This window comes from Mustela nivalis (assembly GCF_964662115.1).
Source record: "Mustela nivalis genome assembly, chromosome: 4".
NCBI lineage: Eukaryota > Metazoa > Chordata > Mammalia > Carnivora > Mustelidae > Mustela > Mustela nivalis.
The window spans coordinates 27697797-27717476 of NC_139023.1; the positions used below are offsets into that span (position 1 = coordinate 27697797).

The following is a 19680-nucleotide window of genomic DNA, read 5'->3' on the forward strand; positions in this document are numbered from 1 at the left end:
AAAAATAGAGTATTTTAAATTTAAGTGTTTGACACTTTCCATATTTTATACTTAATGTTATTATTAGAAAGAAGCTTGCATGTATTGTCAACATTGGTTGCCTCACTATTCTGATGGCATCAAGAGGCCACACACACAATTGTCAGGTAGATTTTCTAAGGAAGTTACCATATCAGCTAAAGAATTAAGATTAGAAGGCTTGAAGTCTGGCTCAACAAAGCTTTTAAAAGCAGCACAATCTAATTGTCACCAAGTCCTACTGAGTTTTATTTCCTGAGTTTCTTAACAACCCTTCCTTTCCCCACATACTGTTATTGCCTAATTCAATTCCCTGCAGCCGCTTAGTATTTGGATTAAATTCAAATAACTTTATAAGGTAGATACTACTATTGCTGTTATTACTATTTTTGTTACTATTTTAAAGACGAGAAAACGGAGACAGAAATAGGTAATTTGCTTAAAGTCGTTTTTTGCTTTATCTGCTATAACTCCTCTTAACTGGTACTTTAGTCTTCCAGTCTTGGCTTCTGTGGGCTCAACTTTCTTCAGTTGCCAGAATGATCTTTTTAGAATGTGACTAAAGATGCTAGGCTATCCACTATGACACCTTAGGCAGTATACTTAATCCTGCAGCCAAACTTGAATACAATTTTCAAAGAAATTTTAAATAAATTTTATAAATACAAAGTTGCACCTTATGTTGTTAAAACCTATTCCATCATGTTCCCAAATTTTATGTGCTAGCTGTTAAATTAGGTGAAATTTGACCTTTGAACAACATAGGTTTGAGCTGTGCAAGTCTACTTATATCTGTATTTTTTTCAATAAATGTAGGTATAGTACTGTAAATGCATTTTTAATGATTTTTGTTAATAACATTTCTTTTTTCCTTTGTTTCAGATTTTTATTTAAATTCTAGTTAGGTTTTTGGTTTTTTTTTTTTTAAGATTTTATTTATTTATTTGACAGAAATCACAAGTAGGCAGAGAGGCAGACAGAGAAAGAGAGGAGAAAGCAGGCTCCCTGCTGAGCAGAGAGCCCGATGTGGGGCTCGATCCCAGGACCCTGGGATCATGACCTGAGCCGAAGGCAGAGGCTTCAACCCACTGAGCCACCCAGCTGCCCCTAAATTCTAGTTAGTTAACACATATTGCAATATTGGTTTCAGGAGTAGAATTTAGTGATTCATCACTTACATATAACACCCAGTGCTCATCACAACAAATGCCCTCCTTAGTCCCATCACCCATCTAGCCCATCCCCAACCCAGCCCCCTCCATCAACCCTGTTTGTTCTCAGTAGTTAAGAGTCTCTTAAGGTTTGCTTCTCTCCCTCTCTCTCTCTTTTTTCCTTTCCCATATGTTCATCTGTTTTGTTTTTAAATTCTACATGTGAATGAAATCTTATGGTATTTGTCTCTCTCTGACTTACTTCACTTAGCATAATACACTCTAGTTCCATCTACGTTGTTAAAAATGGTAAGACTTCATTATTTTTGATGGCTGAATAAATGTATTTATGTATTTTATTCTGTATATTCCATTGTGTATGTATATATTATATCTTCTTTATCCATTCATCAGTCATTGGACATTTTGGTCCCTTCCCTAGTTTGGCTGTTGTTGATACTGCTGCTCTAAACATTGGGTTGTATGTGTCCCTTTGAATCTGTATTTTTGTACCCTTTGGGTAAATACCTGGTAGTGCAGTTGCTGGACCGTAGGGAAGCTCTATTTTAACTTTTTGAGGAAACTCCATAGTGTTCTCCAGAGTGGTTGCACCAGTTTCCATTCCCACCGACAATGTAAGAAGGTTCCCCCTTTCTCCACATCCTCTCCAACATCTGTTGTTTCCTAGGTTGCTAATTTTAGCCATTCTAACGGGTGTGACCGTGGCATCTCATTGTGGTTTTGACTTGTATTTCTCTGATAATGAGTGATGTCGAACATCTTTTCATGTGTCTGTTATCGATCTAGGTGTCTTCTTTGGAAAAATGTATATTCATGTCTCCTGTCTATTTCTTAACTAGATTGTTTGCTGATAACATTTCATATTCCCTAGTTTACTTTATTGTGAGAATGTAACATGTAATACTTATAGCATACAAATATATATTGTTTCATGCTCTTAGACTGCTGGTCAACAGTAGGCTACTAACTAGTAGTTAAGTTATAAGGGGTCAAAAGTAATATTCAGATTTGTGACTGCATGGTTGTTTAAAGGTCAGCCATGCATTTGTTAAAGCCCACAATGTTGAAGAGCAAAGTAAACACACAATAGGATTCTTAAGTCTGCTTTTAAGGATACTCTTTAAACTTCAGGGACTTTTTAAAATAAAGCAATAGTCTTCAATAATTTTATAATACTTTATAGTTTGGGAAGTGATTTTATATATATTTTTAATATCCTGAATTATATTTATGTTTATATTATGGTAGAGAAAGTTTTTCTAAGTGCTTGTTTACTTAGATGATTTTAGAAAGTAGAGAATTAGCCAAATGTCATATTTATTTAACTTTTTTCTTTGGTGACTCAGATTTTGATTTGAACCATTTTATTGCTGTGATAGCTTATGCTGTTAGTCTACTTTTGTTGGAGACTCAGTTCCTCTACTGAGGAATCTTTATTATACTAAAGACACGTAGGTTTATTTCTCTTACACTAAAGTGACTCAGATTATTGCCTTTTTGGTGACATATGCTTTTGGGTGGTTTTCAGGCTTTCATTTTGCTGTCACCTGTTATTTCTTCAATCTTCTGGTAGTAACTTTTGCCACAACATAATGTAGTGGTTAAGAGAGCTCACTTTGCAGTCTGACTGAAGTTACTTAATTGTTCGTCCCTCAGTTTTCTCATTTTCTCTGTAAAATGAAGATGAAAATAGCTCATTTCATCCCACTGAAATACAAAAACCTACAGTGCCTACCAAATAAATGCTCAGTAATTGCTTACAGAAAATTATAGTTTAGTGATATTTTCTAAGAAGTTCTAGCTATTTTTTTTAAGTGGAAATATTGAACACAGTTTAATGAAACAAGTTGATTATAATATAACGACCTCAGGATCATTTCATCCAATGAGTTTTCAGTAAGAATATGCTGTGTATCCTGTTTTCTCCTCTAGGACTTTGATGGATTCCTGTCTCATCCATTGAGGTCTTTCATCCATTTTGAGTCTATTTTTGTGTATGGTGTAAAGAAATGGTCCAGTTTCATTCATGTGCATGTGGCTGTCCAATTTCCCCAACACCATTTTTTGAAGAGACTGTCCTTTTTCCACTGAACATTCTTTCCTGCTTTGTCAAAGATTAATTGACCCTAGAGTTGAAGGTCCATTTCTGGGCTCTCTGTTCTTTTCTGTTGATCTGTGTGTCTGTTTTTGTGCCAGTACCTATAGTTTTGATGATTACAGCTTTGTAATAGAGCCTGAAGCCCGGAATTGTGATGCTGCCAACTTTTTTCAACATTACTCTGGCTATTCAGGGTCTTTCTGGTTCCATATAAATTTTACGATTATTTCCTCCACTTCTTTGAAAAAAGTTGATGGTGTTTTGATAGGGATTGCATTAAATGTGTAGATTGCTCTAGGTAACATAGACATTTTCACAATATTTGCTCTTCCAATCCATGAGCATGGAACATTTCTGATGTCTTTGTGTCTTCCTCAATTTCTTTCATGTGTACGTTACAGTTTTCTGAGTACAGGTTCTTTGCCTCTTTGGTTAGGTTTATTGCTAGGTATCTTACGATTCGGGGTGCAGCTGGAAATGGGATCAACTCCTTAATTTCTCTTTCTTCTGTTTTGTTGTTAGTGTATAGAAATGCAGCTGATTTCTGTGCATTGATTTTATAACCTAACAATTTACTGAATTCCTGTATGAGTTCTAGCAGTTTTGGAGTGGAGTCTTTTGGGTTTTCCACATAAAGTATCATATCATCTGCAAAGAGCGAGAGTTTGACTTCTTTTTTGCCGATTTGAATGTCTTTTATTTCTTTTTGTTGTCTGATTACTGAGGCTAGAACTTCTAGTACTATGTTGAATAACAGTTCTTCCTAGAAACATTGCCAAAGGCAAGGGAAACAAGGGCAAAAAATGAGCTATTCAGACTTCATCAAGATCAAAAGCTTTTGCACAGCAAAGGAAACAGTCAACAAAACCAAAAGACAACTCACAGAATGGGAGAAGATATTTGCAAATGACATATCAGATAAAGGGCTAATATCCAAAATCTGTAAAGAACTTATCAAACTCAACACCCAAAGAACAAAGAATCTAATCAATCAAGAAATGGGCAGAAGACATGAACAGGCATTTCTGCAAAGAAGACATCCAGATGGCCAATAGACATATGAAAAAGTGGTCAACATCACTCGGCATCAGGGAAATACAAATCAAAACCACAGTGAGATACCACCCGACACCAGTCAGAATGGCTAAAATTAACAAGTCAGGAAATGACAGATGTTGGTAAGGATGTGGAGAAAGAGAAACCCTCCTACACTGTTGGTGGGAATGCAAGCTGGTGCAGCCATTCCTGAAAACAGTATAGAGGTTCCTCAAAAAGTTGAAAACAGAGCTACCCTACAGCCCAGCAATTGCACTATTGGGTATTTACCCTAAAGATACAAATGTGATTTAAGGGGACACATGCACCCAAATGTTTATAGCAGCAATGTCTATAATAGCCTAACTATGGAAAGAACCTAGATGTCCATCAGCAGATGAATGGTTAAAGAATATGGGGTATATATATATACAGTGGAATACTATGCAGCCATTAAAAACCCTGAAATCTTGCCATTTACAATGACGTGGATGGAACTAGAGGGTATTATGCTAAGTGAAATAAGTCAGTCAGAGAAAGGCAGTTATCATATTTCTCTGATATGAGGAATTTGAGAGGCAGGGTGGGAGGTTTTGAGGGGCAGGAAGGGAAAAATGAAACAAGATGGTGCTGGGGAGGGAGACAAAACCATAAGAGATTCTTAATCTCAGGAAACAAACTGAGGGTTGCTGGGGGTCTGTGGGGGTGGGATAGGATGGCTGGGTTAGTACATCAGGGAGGGTATATGCTATGGTGAGTGCTGTGAATTGTCTAAGACTGATGATTTCACAGTCCTGTAGCCCTGAAACAAATAATACATTATATGTTACTGAAAAAAAGCCAAAAAAAAAAAAAAAGGAATGTGCAATGTATCAACACACATTTATACTTACGCTAAAGGGCTCTGCTGAGCTTAGACTTTGCAAGTTCTTTCACTTTGCTTGTAGGTATGCTTTCTCTTGTAACTTGACATCCTGCTGCTCTTGCCCATGTCTCTGTCCTCCACCAAAGTGGTTAAGGACTGTACAGCAATAAAAGCAAGTATGTTCTCAGAGAGGGCTGAAGTACTGTTTTTGAATTAAGGACATTTGATCTAATGCATGGACTTTGTGACCTCTTGGCAGCTCATTGGTTGCTTTTTTTTTAAACTTCTCATTTTTCAGCTGTATATCGAATAATTGATAATGGCTACAATTCTCACTGGGGTGCTATTTAGTGAGTCTGTGTTATTTTCAGATGTTGCTTAACATGAGTTTTCGATTTTTTAAATTTCAAGATGGAGATATGCGTGAATTAGAGCGAACAAGACAGTATGTACACGAAGCTTTCCAAGCAGGGGCTATGACATGCTTAATTTGTATTGCTTCAGTGAAGAGAAACCAAGCAGTAAGTTCTTCCCTTTATCTATATTAATGCATCTCCCCCAAATATCTTATTTTGCATTTATTATATTTCGCCATTTATTATTCTTTTATTTTTGTTCAAAAGCACTTCATTTGAGAATTTTATTTATGAATAGTCATTTTATAAATCTGTAATTTGAAAAAAATTACCTCTAAATGAGCAGCCAATCTTTTTAGCACTGTTAATGTAAGTGAAGCAAATATCTTCAGTTTTAATGCACGTGTTAATTTGATAAAGCACAGCATCTGCACTTTAGGGATTCCCACAAATACTGAAATGTTGAAATGGACTAAATTTCACTACTTTCAGCAGGTTTTAAAAAAGGGAAATACGGTCCCTGCATTGAAGGAAATAGAACCTAGTCATGATACTTAATAGTTTATTAGTGAGCTTCTCTTGTGTTTCTTGTGTTGAAGACACTCCAGAAAATAGCTGGGGTCACTGGGGAGAGATGGATTCAGATATAAGTCATGTATTTGGAAGTGCTATGGTCTAATGTGAAGTTATTCAGATGTAAATTTAAAAGGGCATTAAAGACGCAATTAAGGAGAAATAATGACAATATGGTAGACTCAGTGTTTAGACTCAGAATAATCTATTGTAGCAGCATTGCCTAGACAAAATCAGGCCGAACAAATTGAGTTGGTTGTGTCATGTAGAGTGAATCAGAAATTTTACATAGATTGGATAGGGTAGATGTGGATGCATGGGCCTTTGGTGTCTAGAGTCACATCTGGTTGGCTTACTCTGATTTCTGCTAGCGGATAAATAGTCACTCTGCATGTGGTTATAGTCCCACCTTAAACATTTGCTGTGTGTGTAGATTGATTGATTGATTTAATTTCTTTTCAGTGTACCAGAATTCGTTGTTCATGCACCACGCCCAGTGTTGCATGCAATACATCCCCTCCATAATACCCACCACCAGGCTCACCACACCTCCCACCGCCTGCCCCTTCAAAACCCTCAGATTGTTTTTCAGAGTCCATAGTTTCTCATGATTCTTCTCCCCCTCCAATTTCCCCCAACTCCCTTCTCCTCTCCATCTCCACATGTCCTCCATGTTATTTCTTATGTTCCACAAGTAAGTGAAACCATATGATAACTGACTCTCTCTGCTTGACTTATTTCACTCAGCATAATCTCTTCCAGTCCCGTCCATGTTGCTACAAAAGTTGGGTATTCATCCTTTCTGATGGAGGAATAACACTCCATAGTGTATATGGACCACATCTTCCTTATCCATTCGGCCATTGAAGGGCGTCTCGGTTCTTTCCACAGTTTGGTGACTGTGGCCATGATTTATTTATTTTTTAACCTTAATCTTTTCTCCTTGGGATTTCTTAGGTAGTACACAGGAATCGTGCACAAACACAAGAGCGTTAATGTCCCCTTTCTTCCACATGGAATTAATTGGCAGATGAGTGTCCCACCCTTCTCTCCAGTAGGGGTTGGAGCTGGGATAGTTTGAGATGTGTTTTACATGGTTCTTCAGCAGGTCCATAACAGGACTGAACTTTGGCCCTTAGCAATAATCAGCTCAACAATATACCATTTATTGGCATTTCCTCTTCCCTACCTTATCCCCTCATTGTTGCATCCCAGTTCTTTTCTCAGGCACTGCTTTGGGATAACTCAACTGGGAAATTGCCTTCTTTTTTTTAATGCTTTTTGTCATTGAATGCTGTCAGGCTTTAAAAATTAATTTACTATTATTAAGTTTAAAAATATATATATTCCTAACTTTTTTGCTCATTTAATTTTTGGTTTAGCACTAAGTGCTAGACTAATAGATTTTATATAACGAAAGGGCTATATACAGATATGTACATAATATATTTCAAGATTCCTCTGTAGAATTATTTATAATTAGAAATAACCTAAATGTCTGGTGAGAAATTGGTTAAATTATGATATATAAATCTATATGATATACAGCTATAAATACCATGTATGAACATATTTAATAATGGTAAGTGCTTATAGTATATTAAAAGAATATAAAGTTACATATCAATTTATACAGCATGACCTTATTTTTAACAAGTATGAAATATATACCAAAACATTTGGAGGTCATTCAGAATGTTAGTAGTTAGTGATTTCTAGCTAAATGATTCTAGGTAATTAATATTTTTATTTAAAGTGTTCTAAACTGAAATTTTTATGGAGAGCAGTTCTTCTATTAGACTGGAAGGAAACATTTTTTTCTTTAGTCCTTACGTAGCTCTTCAAAATAGTGTGTCACTCACTTTAAAGTAGTGTAGGGTTATCGAAGAAAATCATTGCATACATGTTAATTTCTGATACCTTTTTCTTAGGTTTGGAGCTGTTCAGGATGTTTCTGTATATTTCACATGCCCTGTATCCAGAAGTGGGCTAAAGATAGCCAATTTCTGGTATCTTCTCCTTTGACGGATGACGATTTTGGAAAGAGAGACTATCCTTGGCCATGGTAACTTTCTGCTAATTTAGTTGGAATAGTCAGTTGTAAAATAAAAGGAAATTGTAGGTCCTGAGTTACCTTATTGGCAGTTTCAGGATCCATGTTGGGTCTTCAGTTAATTTGGTTTGTGGAGTTATAGTACTTTGGTCATGGCTTCTGTTTTTTCCAATTTGTATAACTACTTGTTCCTTTCAAAAACCAATAAATCATTCAGACTTTACTTTTTCTTCTGCCAAACACTTCCTTAATTATCTTTCTTTAGGAACTTCCATTTCTTTAAAATTCTTTAGGACTAGAATCCTTTGTAATTCTGGTACTTCTTTTCTGGAGTTATTGTTGGTATACATTAGTTAGTATCACTTGGTACAAGTCTGCCATCTAATGTATTTTGATTATAGGCTTCCCAATTTTATCTTTGAAATCTCTCAAACTGCAGGTGTATATTAGTCAGTCTTACTAGTTTTTCCACATTAATTTCATTAGTATGGCTTACTTTGGGTGAATATTTGATTGTGAACTCCTGTTATATTTCTAGAAAGAGTTGGGGAGTGGAAAATTTTTATCTCTGCTAAATAAAGATAATAAAAAATTTATCCATACTGGCAGCTCGGAGGGTAGATTGACTGTCAAGGTAATGAAGAATATACTTCAGGGGTTCTGTGTTCATATAAATATTCACTTTTGTAACTAATTTTGTATTTTTAACAGAGGCCCCTATATTGTATAAGATTCAGACCTCAGAAAGCCTGGATCTGTATCAAACCTCCCCTTTTTACTACAAATACTGACACATTTGTAAAATTTTGGTGGTGTAGTGGTTTTGGTTGTTTTTTTTTTTTTTAAAGTAGGCTCCAGGCTTAACTGTCTGAGCCACTCGGGCTCCCCTGTGGTAGTGTAGTTTTTCAAAAACATTTTAGACATAATAGTTTCTTTGAAAAATAATTCTTAGAATTCTGTGAGGGTTTTTATTCCCATGTTAATGGGTTATTGAAATTGATGAAGCAAAACGATATGTTCAGGCTTCTCTTACTCTGAAGTGGTGAAGGCAGGATTTGAAACCTAGGATTTCTGGCTTCTAAATTCAGTGCTGTTCAGTTCTTCTGAGTTGTCTTTTATAATACTATTTTTATAGATACTATTGTTTTGTTTGCATTGGATATTAGCTTCTGTGAAACGGTTTAAAATTTTAGAGACTGTATTTGTTTTGCTACTGTATATTTTTTGATTTATGGGAGCATTTCAGTGTTCAATAGGTACAAAATTAAACTAGCTATTCAGACTCAATTTTAGAGATCTAAACCTTATGCATACTTTTTTTTTTTTTTTAAGATTTTATTTATTTATTTGACAGAGATCACAGTAGGCAGAGAGGCAGGCAGAGAGAAAGGGGGAAGCAGGCTCGTTGCTGAGCAGAGAGCCCGATGCGGGGCTCGATCCCAGGACGCTGGGATCATGACCTGAGCCGAAGGCAGAGGCTTTAGCCCACTGAGCCACCCAGGTGCCCCTTATGCATACTTTTTATCACCCTTGCTCACCTCATTCTGTTTTAAGTGGTCATTTTGCCACATTGCTGGAAAGTACCAGTTAAAAGAGGAATGAACTACTCTTTACTTAAATCTGAAAAACAAAAAATTGAATCAGCTATGTTTTATATTTTTTAAGAAAATTAGTGACTGTTCTGGATTTGTTTAATCCTCATCAAGATGGAACTAGAACTTGATACAAATATTAGTAGTTTTAAGTTAGTTGTTCAGTAGAATTCAAACATTTAAAATGCTGAAATGTTTCTGCTAAGATACTGCTTGCTTATTTATGACATTGACATAATTACATTTTCTTATTGCATGCCATTACTTTAAATAAAACACATTTTACACATAATGCCCTTAACCTCTCTCTCAGTCTCCTAGAACAATTTAGCCTCACTGTCGATAGGCAGTATTAAGGTGTTGTGAGTTGCTTTTTAGCCATCCATATCTAGGCGTATTTAAAGTCTATATCCCCTTCCACTTTAGCTTAGAGGAATGTAGACATTTTTCCCTTATAACACTTCCAACAAAATAATTTTAGTTATTTATTCTAGATGAGACATGGTATTTTGTTTTTGATTTTTGATTACAAAAAAAATTGTTTGATTACAAAAACAAGTATCTTTGGTTGTTTTGAATATTTATATGGCGTTTATTTGGAAACGGAACATGGTCTTAGAGGTGCCTGGGTGGCTTATTTGGTTAAGTATCTGCCTTCAGCTCAGCTCATGATCCCGGAGTTGCGGGACCGAGCCCCGCATCACACTCCCTGTCCAGCAGGGAGTCTGCTTCTTCCTCTTACCTCACCCCGCTCATGTTTTCTCTCACTCTCTCTGTCTTTCTCTCAAATAAATAAAATCTTTAAAAAAAAAAAAAGGATGTGGTTACAGGACAATGAAAATATAAATGATACAAACGAAAGTGATTACGTGAGACTTTTTCCCGTATATTACACTAGCTATATTCGTTTGTCTGGGGAGTAGTAGGGATTAGAACATCTTTTTAGAATGAAGAGATCCATGGTCTACAAGTGAATTTGATAGGACTGAAAGTTTTATTTTAATCATGCCAGGTAAAAAAATCTTTCTGCTGTAGCAGAGAAAATGAAATAATATTTTATCTTTTCTTTGATTTAAGCACATTTGTTATATATCTATTTTGTATTAGATGTTGAGAAATTCTTTATTTTCCCCTTCAATTCTAAATTGTAGTCATGTTTCTTGCTGCTATATTGCCTACCTATAATCTGGTTTCTGTCTTCTGTTTGCTGTTGCTAGTATATTTTACTTATTTGCAGGTGACCCAACAAGCTTTTAAAATATTGAGCTTTATAAAAATTGGAATGATGACCTCAAGAATAAAGTTCATTTGCTTAGTAGAAAGCTAGTGTTGCTTTCTTTTTGTAGTTTCATTCTAACTATGTTTAATACAGTAGGAACTAACCACATGTGGTTATTTAAATTTTGAAAAATTGTGGTGAATTCTGTTTCTTCCTCACTTGTATATATTAGCCACGTTTTAAGTGCTCACTGGTCATAAGTGGCTAAGGGCTACTTGTCTGGACATGGTAGATATAGAATGATTCCTTCATCTTATATTATATTGGACAGAGCTACCCTAGATGGTTGAAATTGATTTTTGTAAAATCTTGTTTCTTATTTGTTTAAAGATGGAGCAGAGGGTACATTTATAGAGTTAATTGAGTATACTCTACTCCTAAGTATGTTCACAGTCCTGTTTCTCTTGTCACTTTTAAAAATGAAATTAATTTCAGTAATTTCCTTCTTTTTTGTAGTCCAAAATGTAGGTTCGAATACAAACGATCTGACACACCTAGTAGGTACTACTGCTATTGTGGAAAAGTAGAAGACCCACCTCTAGATCCGTGGCTTGTGCCTCATTCATGTGGCCAAGTATGTGAGAGAGAATTTAAACCTCCTTGTGGCCATAAGTGTTTACTCCTCTGTCATCCAGGTGAGTTAAATATTATATTTATAACTATTTGTGGGTGGTTATTTCTTATGTTGAGGCAGAAAAAAAATTGTCAAAGTTTAATTCAGATCTCAAGTTTACGTAAGAAGGTATTAGAAAAAGATAATAGAAGATATTATAACTCCGCACCAATTTTATAAAGCTCAGTGTTTTAAAGTATCAGTAAAGAAAGCTTTACAAATTACTGATACGTGTAGGAATTGAAAGTTTGAAATTTTGATTCATGAGGTTTTTTTCTTCCCCTTTCATTGGATTCTAGGTCCCTGCCCTCCTTGTCCCAAGATGGTCACAACTACTTGTTTCTGTAAAAAAGCAAAACCTATACCTCGTAGGTGCAGTGCTAAGGAATGGGCCTGTCAGCTGCCATGTGGGCGGAAGTTGCTTTGTGGACAGCATAAGTGTGAAAATCCTTGTCATGCAGGTAAAAATGTCCTACCTGTTGGGTGTTCACAACTTTTTAAGTAAAAATCAAAGCAGTCTTTCTTAGTTTCGTAATGTTTCTGTGCTCATGTATCATTGCAATTTTAGGAAATTGTCCGCCCTGTCCGAGAGTTAGTAGACAGAAGTGTGTCTGTGGGAAACAAGTAGCTGAAAGGAGCTGTGCAAGTCCACTGTGGCACTGTGATCAAGTGAGTGCATAGGCTTTTGGAGGGGTGGGTGTTAAAGAATACAGAAAGCGTAAACAATTTGAGATGCTAATTGGGTTTAGCTGGATAAATGGAAGAAGAGCAAACCAAATGAATTATATTCATGTTTTAGGAAACTATTTTCCAATTTAATGTAACTTTAATTATTGGAGGACATTTTTTCTTTTCAAATGAATAGCTATTTGTTGACTTTCAGATTCAATACCTATGTACTCTGCTTCTTGCTATATCTCTCCTTCCTTGTCATTCCCTTCTCTTCAACTAACACCACTTCCTTCCTGAGTTAATCCAGTTGAGGAAGTAGGGTTTTGTAGATTGTCCTAGAATTGACAGGGTTTTAGTATCATTTAGAAATCTTTGGTAGATGGTCATATGAAGCTATATGTACTTTTCCCCCTTTATTTTAAAAACACACTCTTTGGCACATAGGAAATATGTGTGTATATGTTTGTATGCATGCATGTGTGTGTGTGTGTGTGTGGTACCTATATAAAATATAGCGCATATTATGAAGAACATAAAGAAGTGGCCTGTGATTGAAAAATGGATTAGGTCATGCACAAAAGACTTTTTGTTGACTTTGAAGTTTTATGTGCTTATTGCATTTTATTTTAGGTATGTGGAAAAACATTGCCATGTGGTAATCATACATGTGAGCAGATTTGCCATGTTGGTGCTTGTGGAGAATGTCCTCGATCTGGGAAAAGGTTCTGTCCATGTCAGAAGTCAAGTAAGACTTTTTTTAAACCTTTAGTGGGAAATGATTATTTCTCATGTTCACTTAGAGTACATCCCTAATTAAATTAGATTTCTGTGGAAGTTCATAATGTAATTTCAATAAGAATGTCAATTTTATATTAGATTTTTTTTTTCCAGGAAGGTAACATTTATTTCTTCAGAAGGCTGCAGGAGAAGGAAAGTAGTTAGGATGCTAAGAGTGCCAGCCAGTAAAATAAATATGTCTTGTGGATGAAGATACATGTTGAGAAGAGCTTTTTACATAAGGCATGCATGCCTCTGGTTAAGTCAAGCCCCATTCTGGGTGTACTCATCAGTTTTAGTTTGTAGTTTTTTTTTGGGTTTTTTTTTGTTTTGTTTTGTTTTAATGTTTGCTGAAAGGACAGTATGGCTTAATGGGTTAAGAACTCACACTTGGGAGTCAGGCATATACTGGTTCAGATTCCATCTTCATGAACTATAGTTTTTTCAAGTTAAATGCAGTAATATTTTCTTTATAAGGTAAAGAGAATGAAATGAGCGAGAATTAAATGATAAAATGTGCATAAAGTATTTGGTATAGTGTCTGGCAATAAAGGAAACCTTATAATCATAAACTGTCATCATTATTATATTAGGTTATGGGTGAATTTAATTTCGCTGCCTTGAAATAAGGCACAGAACATTGCAGTTTGGGTGTACTTCTTTTAACTCTGTACCAATTCTAGCACACGTATTTATAAGATTATTGCCAGCACTTGTCTTAATATGTGTATGTTAAAGGTCAGTTTCATAATGTTCTGAAGTCTACATCATTTTTTTTCTAATCCTGTGAGGTTGTTAAGAGAAAATTTTCTTTTTATAATTCCATTTATTGTAGAATATTTCCTAGAGGTATATGTGGTCTTACTCTTTTATTTAGGTAAGTATTTCTGAAGTAGTTAGCTCATAAACATATGGTAACTTGTTAGGTGTCAAATTCTTTTTTAAAAACAGACTTTTTTATTAGGGATTATTTTCATTAAATGTAACTCTTCCAATAATTATGTAGATGCATATATTCACAGTCTGAAAGGGCTATTTAGGGAGTGAAAAGAACATGGCATGTTTTTAATGCTTTAAAGTAACGTATCTTATTAACTTTGACTTTTTGTCTGCTTTTAGAGTTTTCTTTGCCATGTACAGAAGATGTACCAACTTGTGGAGATAGTTGTGACAAAGTACTTGAATGTGGAATCCATAGATGTTCACAGCGTTGTCACCGAGGTCCTTGTGAAACATGCAGACAAGTTAGTCCTCTCCTGTAATAATTAATTTTAAAAACCACCTATCATAGTATGTCAAATAGGATTATGCTATAATTGTTTTCCATTACTTTTATAAGCATCTATATGACGATCTGTATGAGCTTTGTTGACCTAATATTTATGATAGAGAAGCAGGAGAGTATGCCAACAATCAAATCTAAAAATTAGCCTTTAGTTTTGCTTGATAAAAGTTGAAATGTTGTCATTTTTATAATCTAGTTTTATCTGTCTTTTCAGAAGATATTCAAAGCAATGATAATTCAGCTTAGTGATGATGGAAAGAAATAAATGCTTAGAAGTGAGATGTTGAAGTTATATATGTCATTTTGGTTTTGACCATGCTACTAAATAATCCAGTTCTTTTGTTTTACTGAAATAAGATGTGCAGATGGTATGGCGTAACTAGATGTTATTTTAATGTGTGTTATTGTTTTGCTATTTAATATCCAATTTTACTAAATTTAATAATAGAAATTCCATGAAGTCTTTGTAAAGTAAGATACAAACAAATGTCTTAGGAAATTGGCTTTATTTTTGGTCAAGTTTTTTATACGAAAGACATTTTAAACTTTCCTTCTTTATTCTTCACTAATTACAGAGATTGCAAATGGAGGAAAAATGCCAACAGAAGTTAGTTTTAATAGCATTCATTTGATTCTTCCAGGAAGTAGAAAAGCATTGTCGCTGTGGGAAACATACAAAACGAATGCCATGTCATAAGCCTTATATTTGTGAGACTAAGTGTGTTAAGATGCGGGACTGTCAGAAGCATCAGTGTAGGAGAAAGGTATGTGGAGTAAGCCTGGGAAACTGATTTAAATTGTCTTGAATTTGTACTTTTTGAGCCTGTGGTAAGCGCCATCATGATTTGTTCTTCAGATGTTAAAGCATGTTCTTTGTTTTCCATATGGAATACTAGTAAATATTCTAGATTAATCTTGTTTATGTTAGTGGGAAATCTTTACTAAGGTTTTCAAACGACAGGGTCTCTTTTTGGTCCTGGGCATAAACGTTTTAACTTGGTTCTTGGGCTGTTTATTTTCCATGGATTTTAAAACATCATGGTGGTGGTAGGGCGTGAGAGAGTGGTAGAGTGTTAGAGTTCATTTGGTGGTAGAAGCTTACCTTCCTAGTGTTCAAATCTTATTTATAGACACTTGGTTCCATATAAGTTGGACTGGAGTGTTTTATTGAATCTGTAAATTTGTAGTTTTTGTGAGTTCCGTTTATCATTATGAATTATACCTCGATTTCTGGTAAGGTTTTCTTGTTCTTAAATCTATTAAAATATGGTGATACTGTTTTGTTTGATGTTAACATGGATATCTTTTTCTGTTCTTTTACTCTTAACTCACATTTATAGTGGACTTCTTAGAGACCACATTTAGATACTATTTTATAGTATCTTCCACTCAAATGTTGACAATCTTTGTCATTTAATTTGGGTGTAGTCATTTAAATTTAAGGTGATCTTTAATATGGTAGGATTTAAATCTGTCATTTTGCTATTTATTTTCTATTTGCCCATCTGTTGTTTGTCCCTTTTCCCTCTTTTGTGTTTTCTCTTTGATCAAGTATTGGTTTTCAGTGATTCATTTCAACTCTTTTATTGGATTCTTACACATTTTATATCCATGTATTTTATAAACCCCAAATACATTCAATTACTTCTGCTTTTAATAGATATCTTTTAAAGAATTTGAAAAAGTAAGAAAAGTACTCATATATATTTATCATGGAATTCACTGTTTTTAGTGCTTGTTATCCTTTTACAGACATTTGGGTTTCTGTTTTTTCTTTCTTTTGGAAGGACTTCTTTTAATATTTTTTGTAATGCTGGTCATGACGTCTTTCAACTTTAATGAACTGCCTTCAGCCATTGTGACAAATATTTCTGTAGTAGAATTCTAGTTTGACAACATTTTGCCCATACTTTAAAGATGTTGTTCCATTATCTTTAGCTTGCATTTTTTTTTCCCAACCAAGTGTATGCTTGGGATGGTTATCTTTGTTCCTCTGTACTGTATGTAATGCCTCTTTTTTTCTTTGGCTACTTTTAGAGATTTTTCCCTGTACTGTTGGTTTTCAGCAGTTTATTTGTGGTGCTCCTGTGTAGCTTTCTTCTTGTTTCTTTAGCTTGGTTTCTGTTGAGTTTCTCTGATCTGTTTTTAGTTTTTATCAAATTTGTGAAATTTTCATTCTTTGTTTCTTCAAATATTTTTCCCCCATGCATCACCTTCTGAGACTCCAATGATGTTGTGTGTCATGTGGCTTGAAGCCCTACAGCCCACTGATGCACCATTTATTATTTAGTCCTTTTAATTTCTAAAATTTAATTTTAGCCTATATGTAGCTTTGTCTTCAGTTCACTAATTTTCTTCTACATTATCTAATTTGATGTTTATCCCTTCCTGTGTCTTTTCATCTCAGAATGTAGTAATTTTTATATCTCTGAGAATTGGGAGTTGAGCCTTTTTTAGGTCTCCCATGTTTGTCCTTAGCAGGCTCATGCTTTCCTCTATCTTCTTGAATGTATTGATGAGCTATACTTTTATCATGTTCATGTTAATGTCTTTGCCTACTGATTCTGTCATCTATCATTTTTGGGTCTCTTGCTGTTGATTGGTTTTTCTTCTCCTTTTGGATGATATTTTCCTGATTGGTAATTTTTTATTCATTTCCAGACATTATGAACTTTAAATTTTTGGCTGCTGGGGATTTGTTTGTATTCCTTTAAATATTTTTAAGCTTCATTCTGGGTTTAAGTCAAGTTATTTAGAAATCATTTGGTTCTTTTGAGGCTTGAATTTATTAGGCAGAATGAGGCCACCCTTTTATCCAGGGCTAATTTGGTGTCATTACTGAGGCAATAATTCTTCTAATTACTTAAAGCCTGTGTATTAGGAGATTGTTCCCCTGTGTCCATAGGGAACACAAATTATTCCTAGCCTTGTATAATTTCTTAGAAATGGTTGTAACTTCTTCCAGTGGTTCTTTCTCAGATTTGGGTATTATACATGTATACTACTTACATGTATTCAATATATTGAATTCAAAATGTACATGTATTTACATGTATACTGTTAATCATATAAAGACCAGTGCTCAGCAGAGGACTCAAGGGGTCCTTCCCTGACTTCTCCACAACTTTCTCTGTACTGCTACCACTTCTCCAGAAATTCTAGCTACACTGACCTCCCTGAATTATGAATTTTGTCTGCTCAACTTGGTGAGACCACCAGACTCTGCTTGTGATCTTCCTTGTGCTATAGCCTGGAAACCTGAGTCTAAGCAAGTACTATCATAGAACTAACCTTGTTTGTTTCTCTTAGAGATTGTTGTCCTGTGCTGCCTAAATGTCTAATGTCTAAAAACTGTTGCTTCATATATTTTTTCTGATATTCTGGTTGTTTAAAACAGAGTAAATCTGATCATTATTACTCCATCATGGTCAAAATCCAGAAGTATGTTGAAAGGCTTATTCAAGTCATGGACCACATAGATTCTTTCCTCCCATTGTTACTGGCAGAGTGATAGGTACATAGTATTACTTGGTAACTATTAGCCTAATTGAATGAACTATTTTGACTTTTAGTTGCTTTTCAATAGTGTGTATTCTGTTTTAAGCTATTTTTTATACTTTGAAACTTGTTCTTAAGTAGGTTACAATCCTATGTTTCTTTAAGACAGTTGTAGTCTGTATTTTTTCCTCAACATTTGGATATCTGAGAGGTCATGGAAGGAGTTAGGATGGCAAGATGGGCTTTAAGCAGTTGCTGTGTGTTCATGAATGAAATTGGGGGAGGTCTGCCCAAATGGATTAGAAGACAGGGAGGTGAGAAGATAAAGTTAGAAGCAATTAGCCTTTCTCTGTTTCTCTCTTTTAGTCAGTCTTTGATGCCATGGTTTGAAAATAAACTAATTTGATTTAATTTAATTTAATTAATATTAATTTAATTTAATAAACTAATTTGAAAATAAACTAATTTGAAAACCAAACTAATCTATACACTGAATCATAGATTGGTTTATTTTCATTAAATAATTTAAAAGATAGACTTAATTGTTTGCCTGAATTGACTATGGGATTTGACCAAATCCATTCCTTTTGTTAATATTGGCAATCTCTGCATAGATACGTAGGAATGAAATTATCTAATGGGACTGTTTTAAGTTCCAGAGTAATTAAAGGGCAAGGAAATTTAGCTTGATTTCATTAAATTAGTTCGTGGTCTATTTAAATTTGTAAGTTCTTAGTACAGTCTGTCTACTTAGAATAATGTTAATCTTCTTGAATACTTTTATTCTTATGGTGAAAAGAAGTATCTTTTGCTTTTCATGAATTCTGAGAATAACTAGTGATGACATTCATATTATGTGTGGTTTTCAAATGACTGTTCTTTATATATTGCTTTCCCTTCAGTGTTGCCCTGGAAACTGTCCACCTTGTGATCAAAACTGTGGACGGACTTTAGGATGTAGAAACCATAAATGTCCATCTGTCTGCCACAGAGGTAAAATTTAACAATAGCTGTAATTTAATGTTTGTTTTTATACAGTACTTTATAACTGGTAAAGTTTTTACATTCATTTTCTGATTCTTAACAACCTTGAGAAGGTAGGGCAGTCACCCGTATCCCCATTTTATGGGCAAGGAGATTGAAGCTAAAGATACTTCCGTGACTTTCTCTGAGAAATATCTAGTAAAGCACTATAGCTAAGATTTGAACCCAGGCCTTCTAAATATAAATGTTTTGTTCTTTTTATGACACCATGTTGTTTCCTTACTTCTTCCTAACCTCCCTCACACAATTTTTATGTTAATTAATATGTTCTTAGGTTTTTTAGTGTTATTTTGAGTTTTAGACATTTATATGGAATTAAGTCTAGTAAGGGATTGGATGTATCCTAAGCCAGTGGTTCTTAGCCTTTTTGGTCATAAGATTCTCTTACATTCTTTTTATAACCAATGACATTTTGTAAATGCTGGTTTTATCTATTGGTATTTATTGTATTTGAAGTTAAAATACAGTGTAATAATGTTTATGGTTTTATTTAAAAATAGCAATAATGAACTCATTACATCTTAATACAGTAACAGTTTTTGTGAAAAATAACTATTTTCTGAATAAATGTAGTGAGAAGAATGGTATTGTTTCACATTTCTGCAATTGTCTTTTCTCAAGCTTAATGGAGAATAGGCAAAATTCACATGTGTGCTTCTGCATTCAGTTTGTTTCTATACACCTTGACTCATGGCATCTGTAAAACTACTCTATGCATCTGAGACCTTTTAGACCTCCTGAAAGGGTCTC

At 34.6% G+C, this 19680-nt stretch overlaps 1 protein-coding gene across 10 annotated transcripts in view; it reads left to right on the forward strand.

Moving 5' to 3' along the window:
* The window catches only part of NFXL1 (nuclear transcription factor, X-box binding like 1), a 76133-nt gene that overhangs the window by 10155 nt on the left and 46298 nt on the right, over positions 1-19680 (forward strand). For all 10 annotated transcript variants that reach the window (XR_014311077.1, XR_014311078.1, XR_014311079.1 and 7 more), the window contains exons 4-12: positions 5600-5709; positions 8049-8182; positions 11498-11676; positions 11954-12115; positions 12223-12323; positions 12957-13071; positions 14223-14347; positions 15030-15152; positions 18789-18879. Coding sequence is in view for 6 of the 10 variants with exons in the window: in XM_082728367.1 (XP_082584493.1) it covers positions 5600-5709; positions 8049-8182; positions 11498-11676; positions 11954-12115; positions 12223-12323; positions 12957-13071; positions 14223-14347; positions 15030-15152; positions 18789-18879 (1140 nt within the window). In the remaining 4 variants the exon portion in view is untranslated. The remainder of the gene's footprint in view (positions 1-5599; positions 5710-8048; positions 8183-11497; positions 11677-11953; positions 12116-12222; positions 12324-12956; positions 13072-14222; positions 14348-15029; positions 15153-18788; positions 18880-19680) is intronic.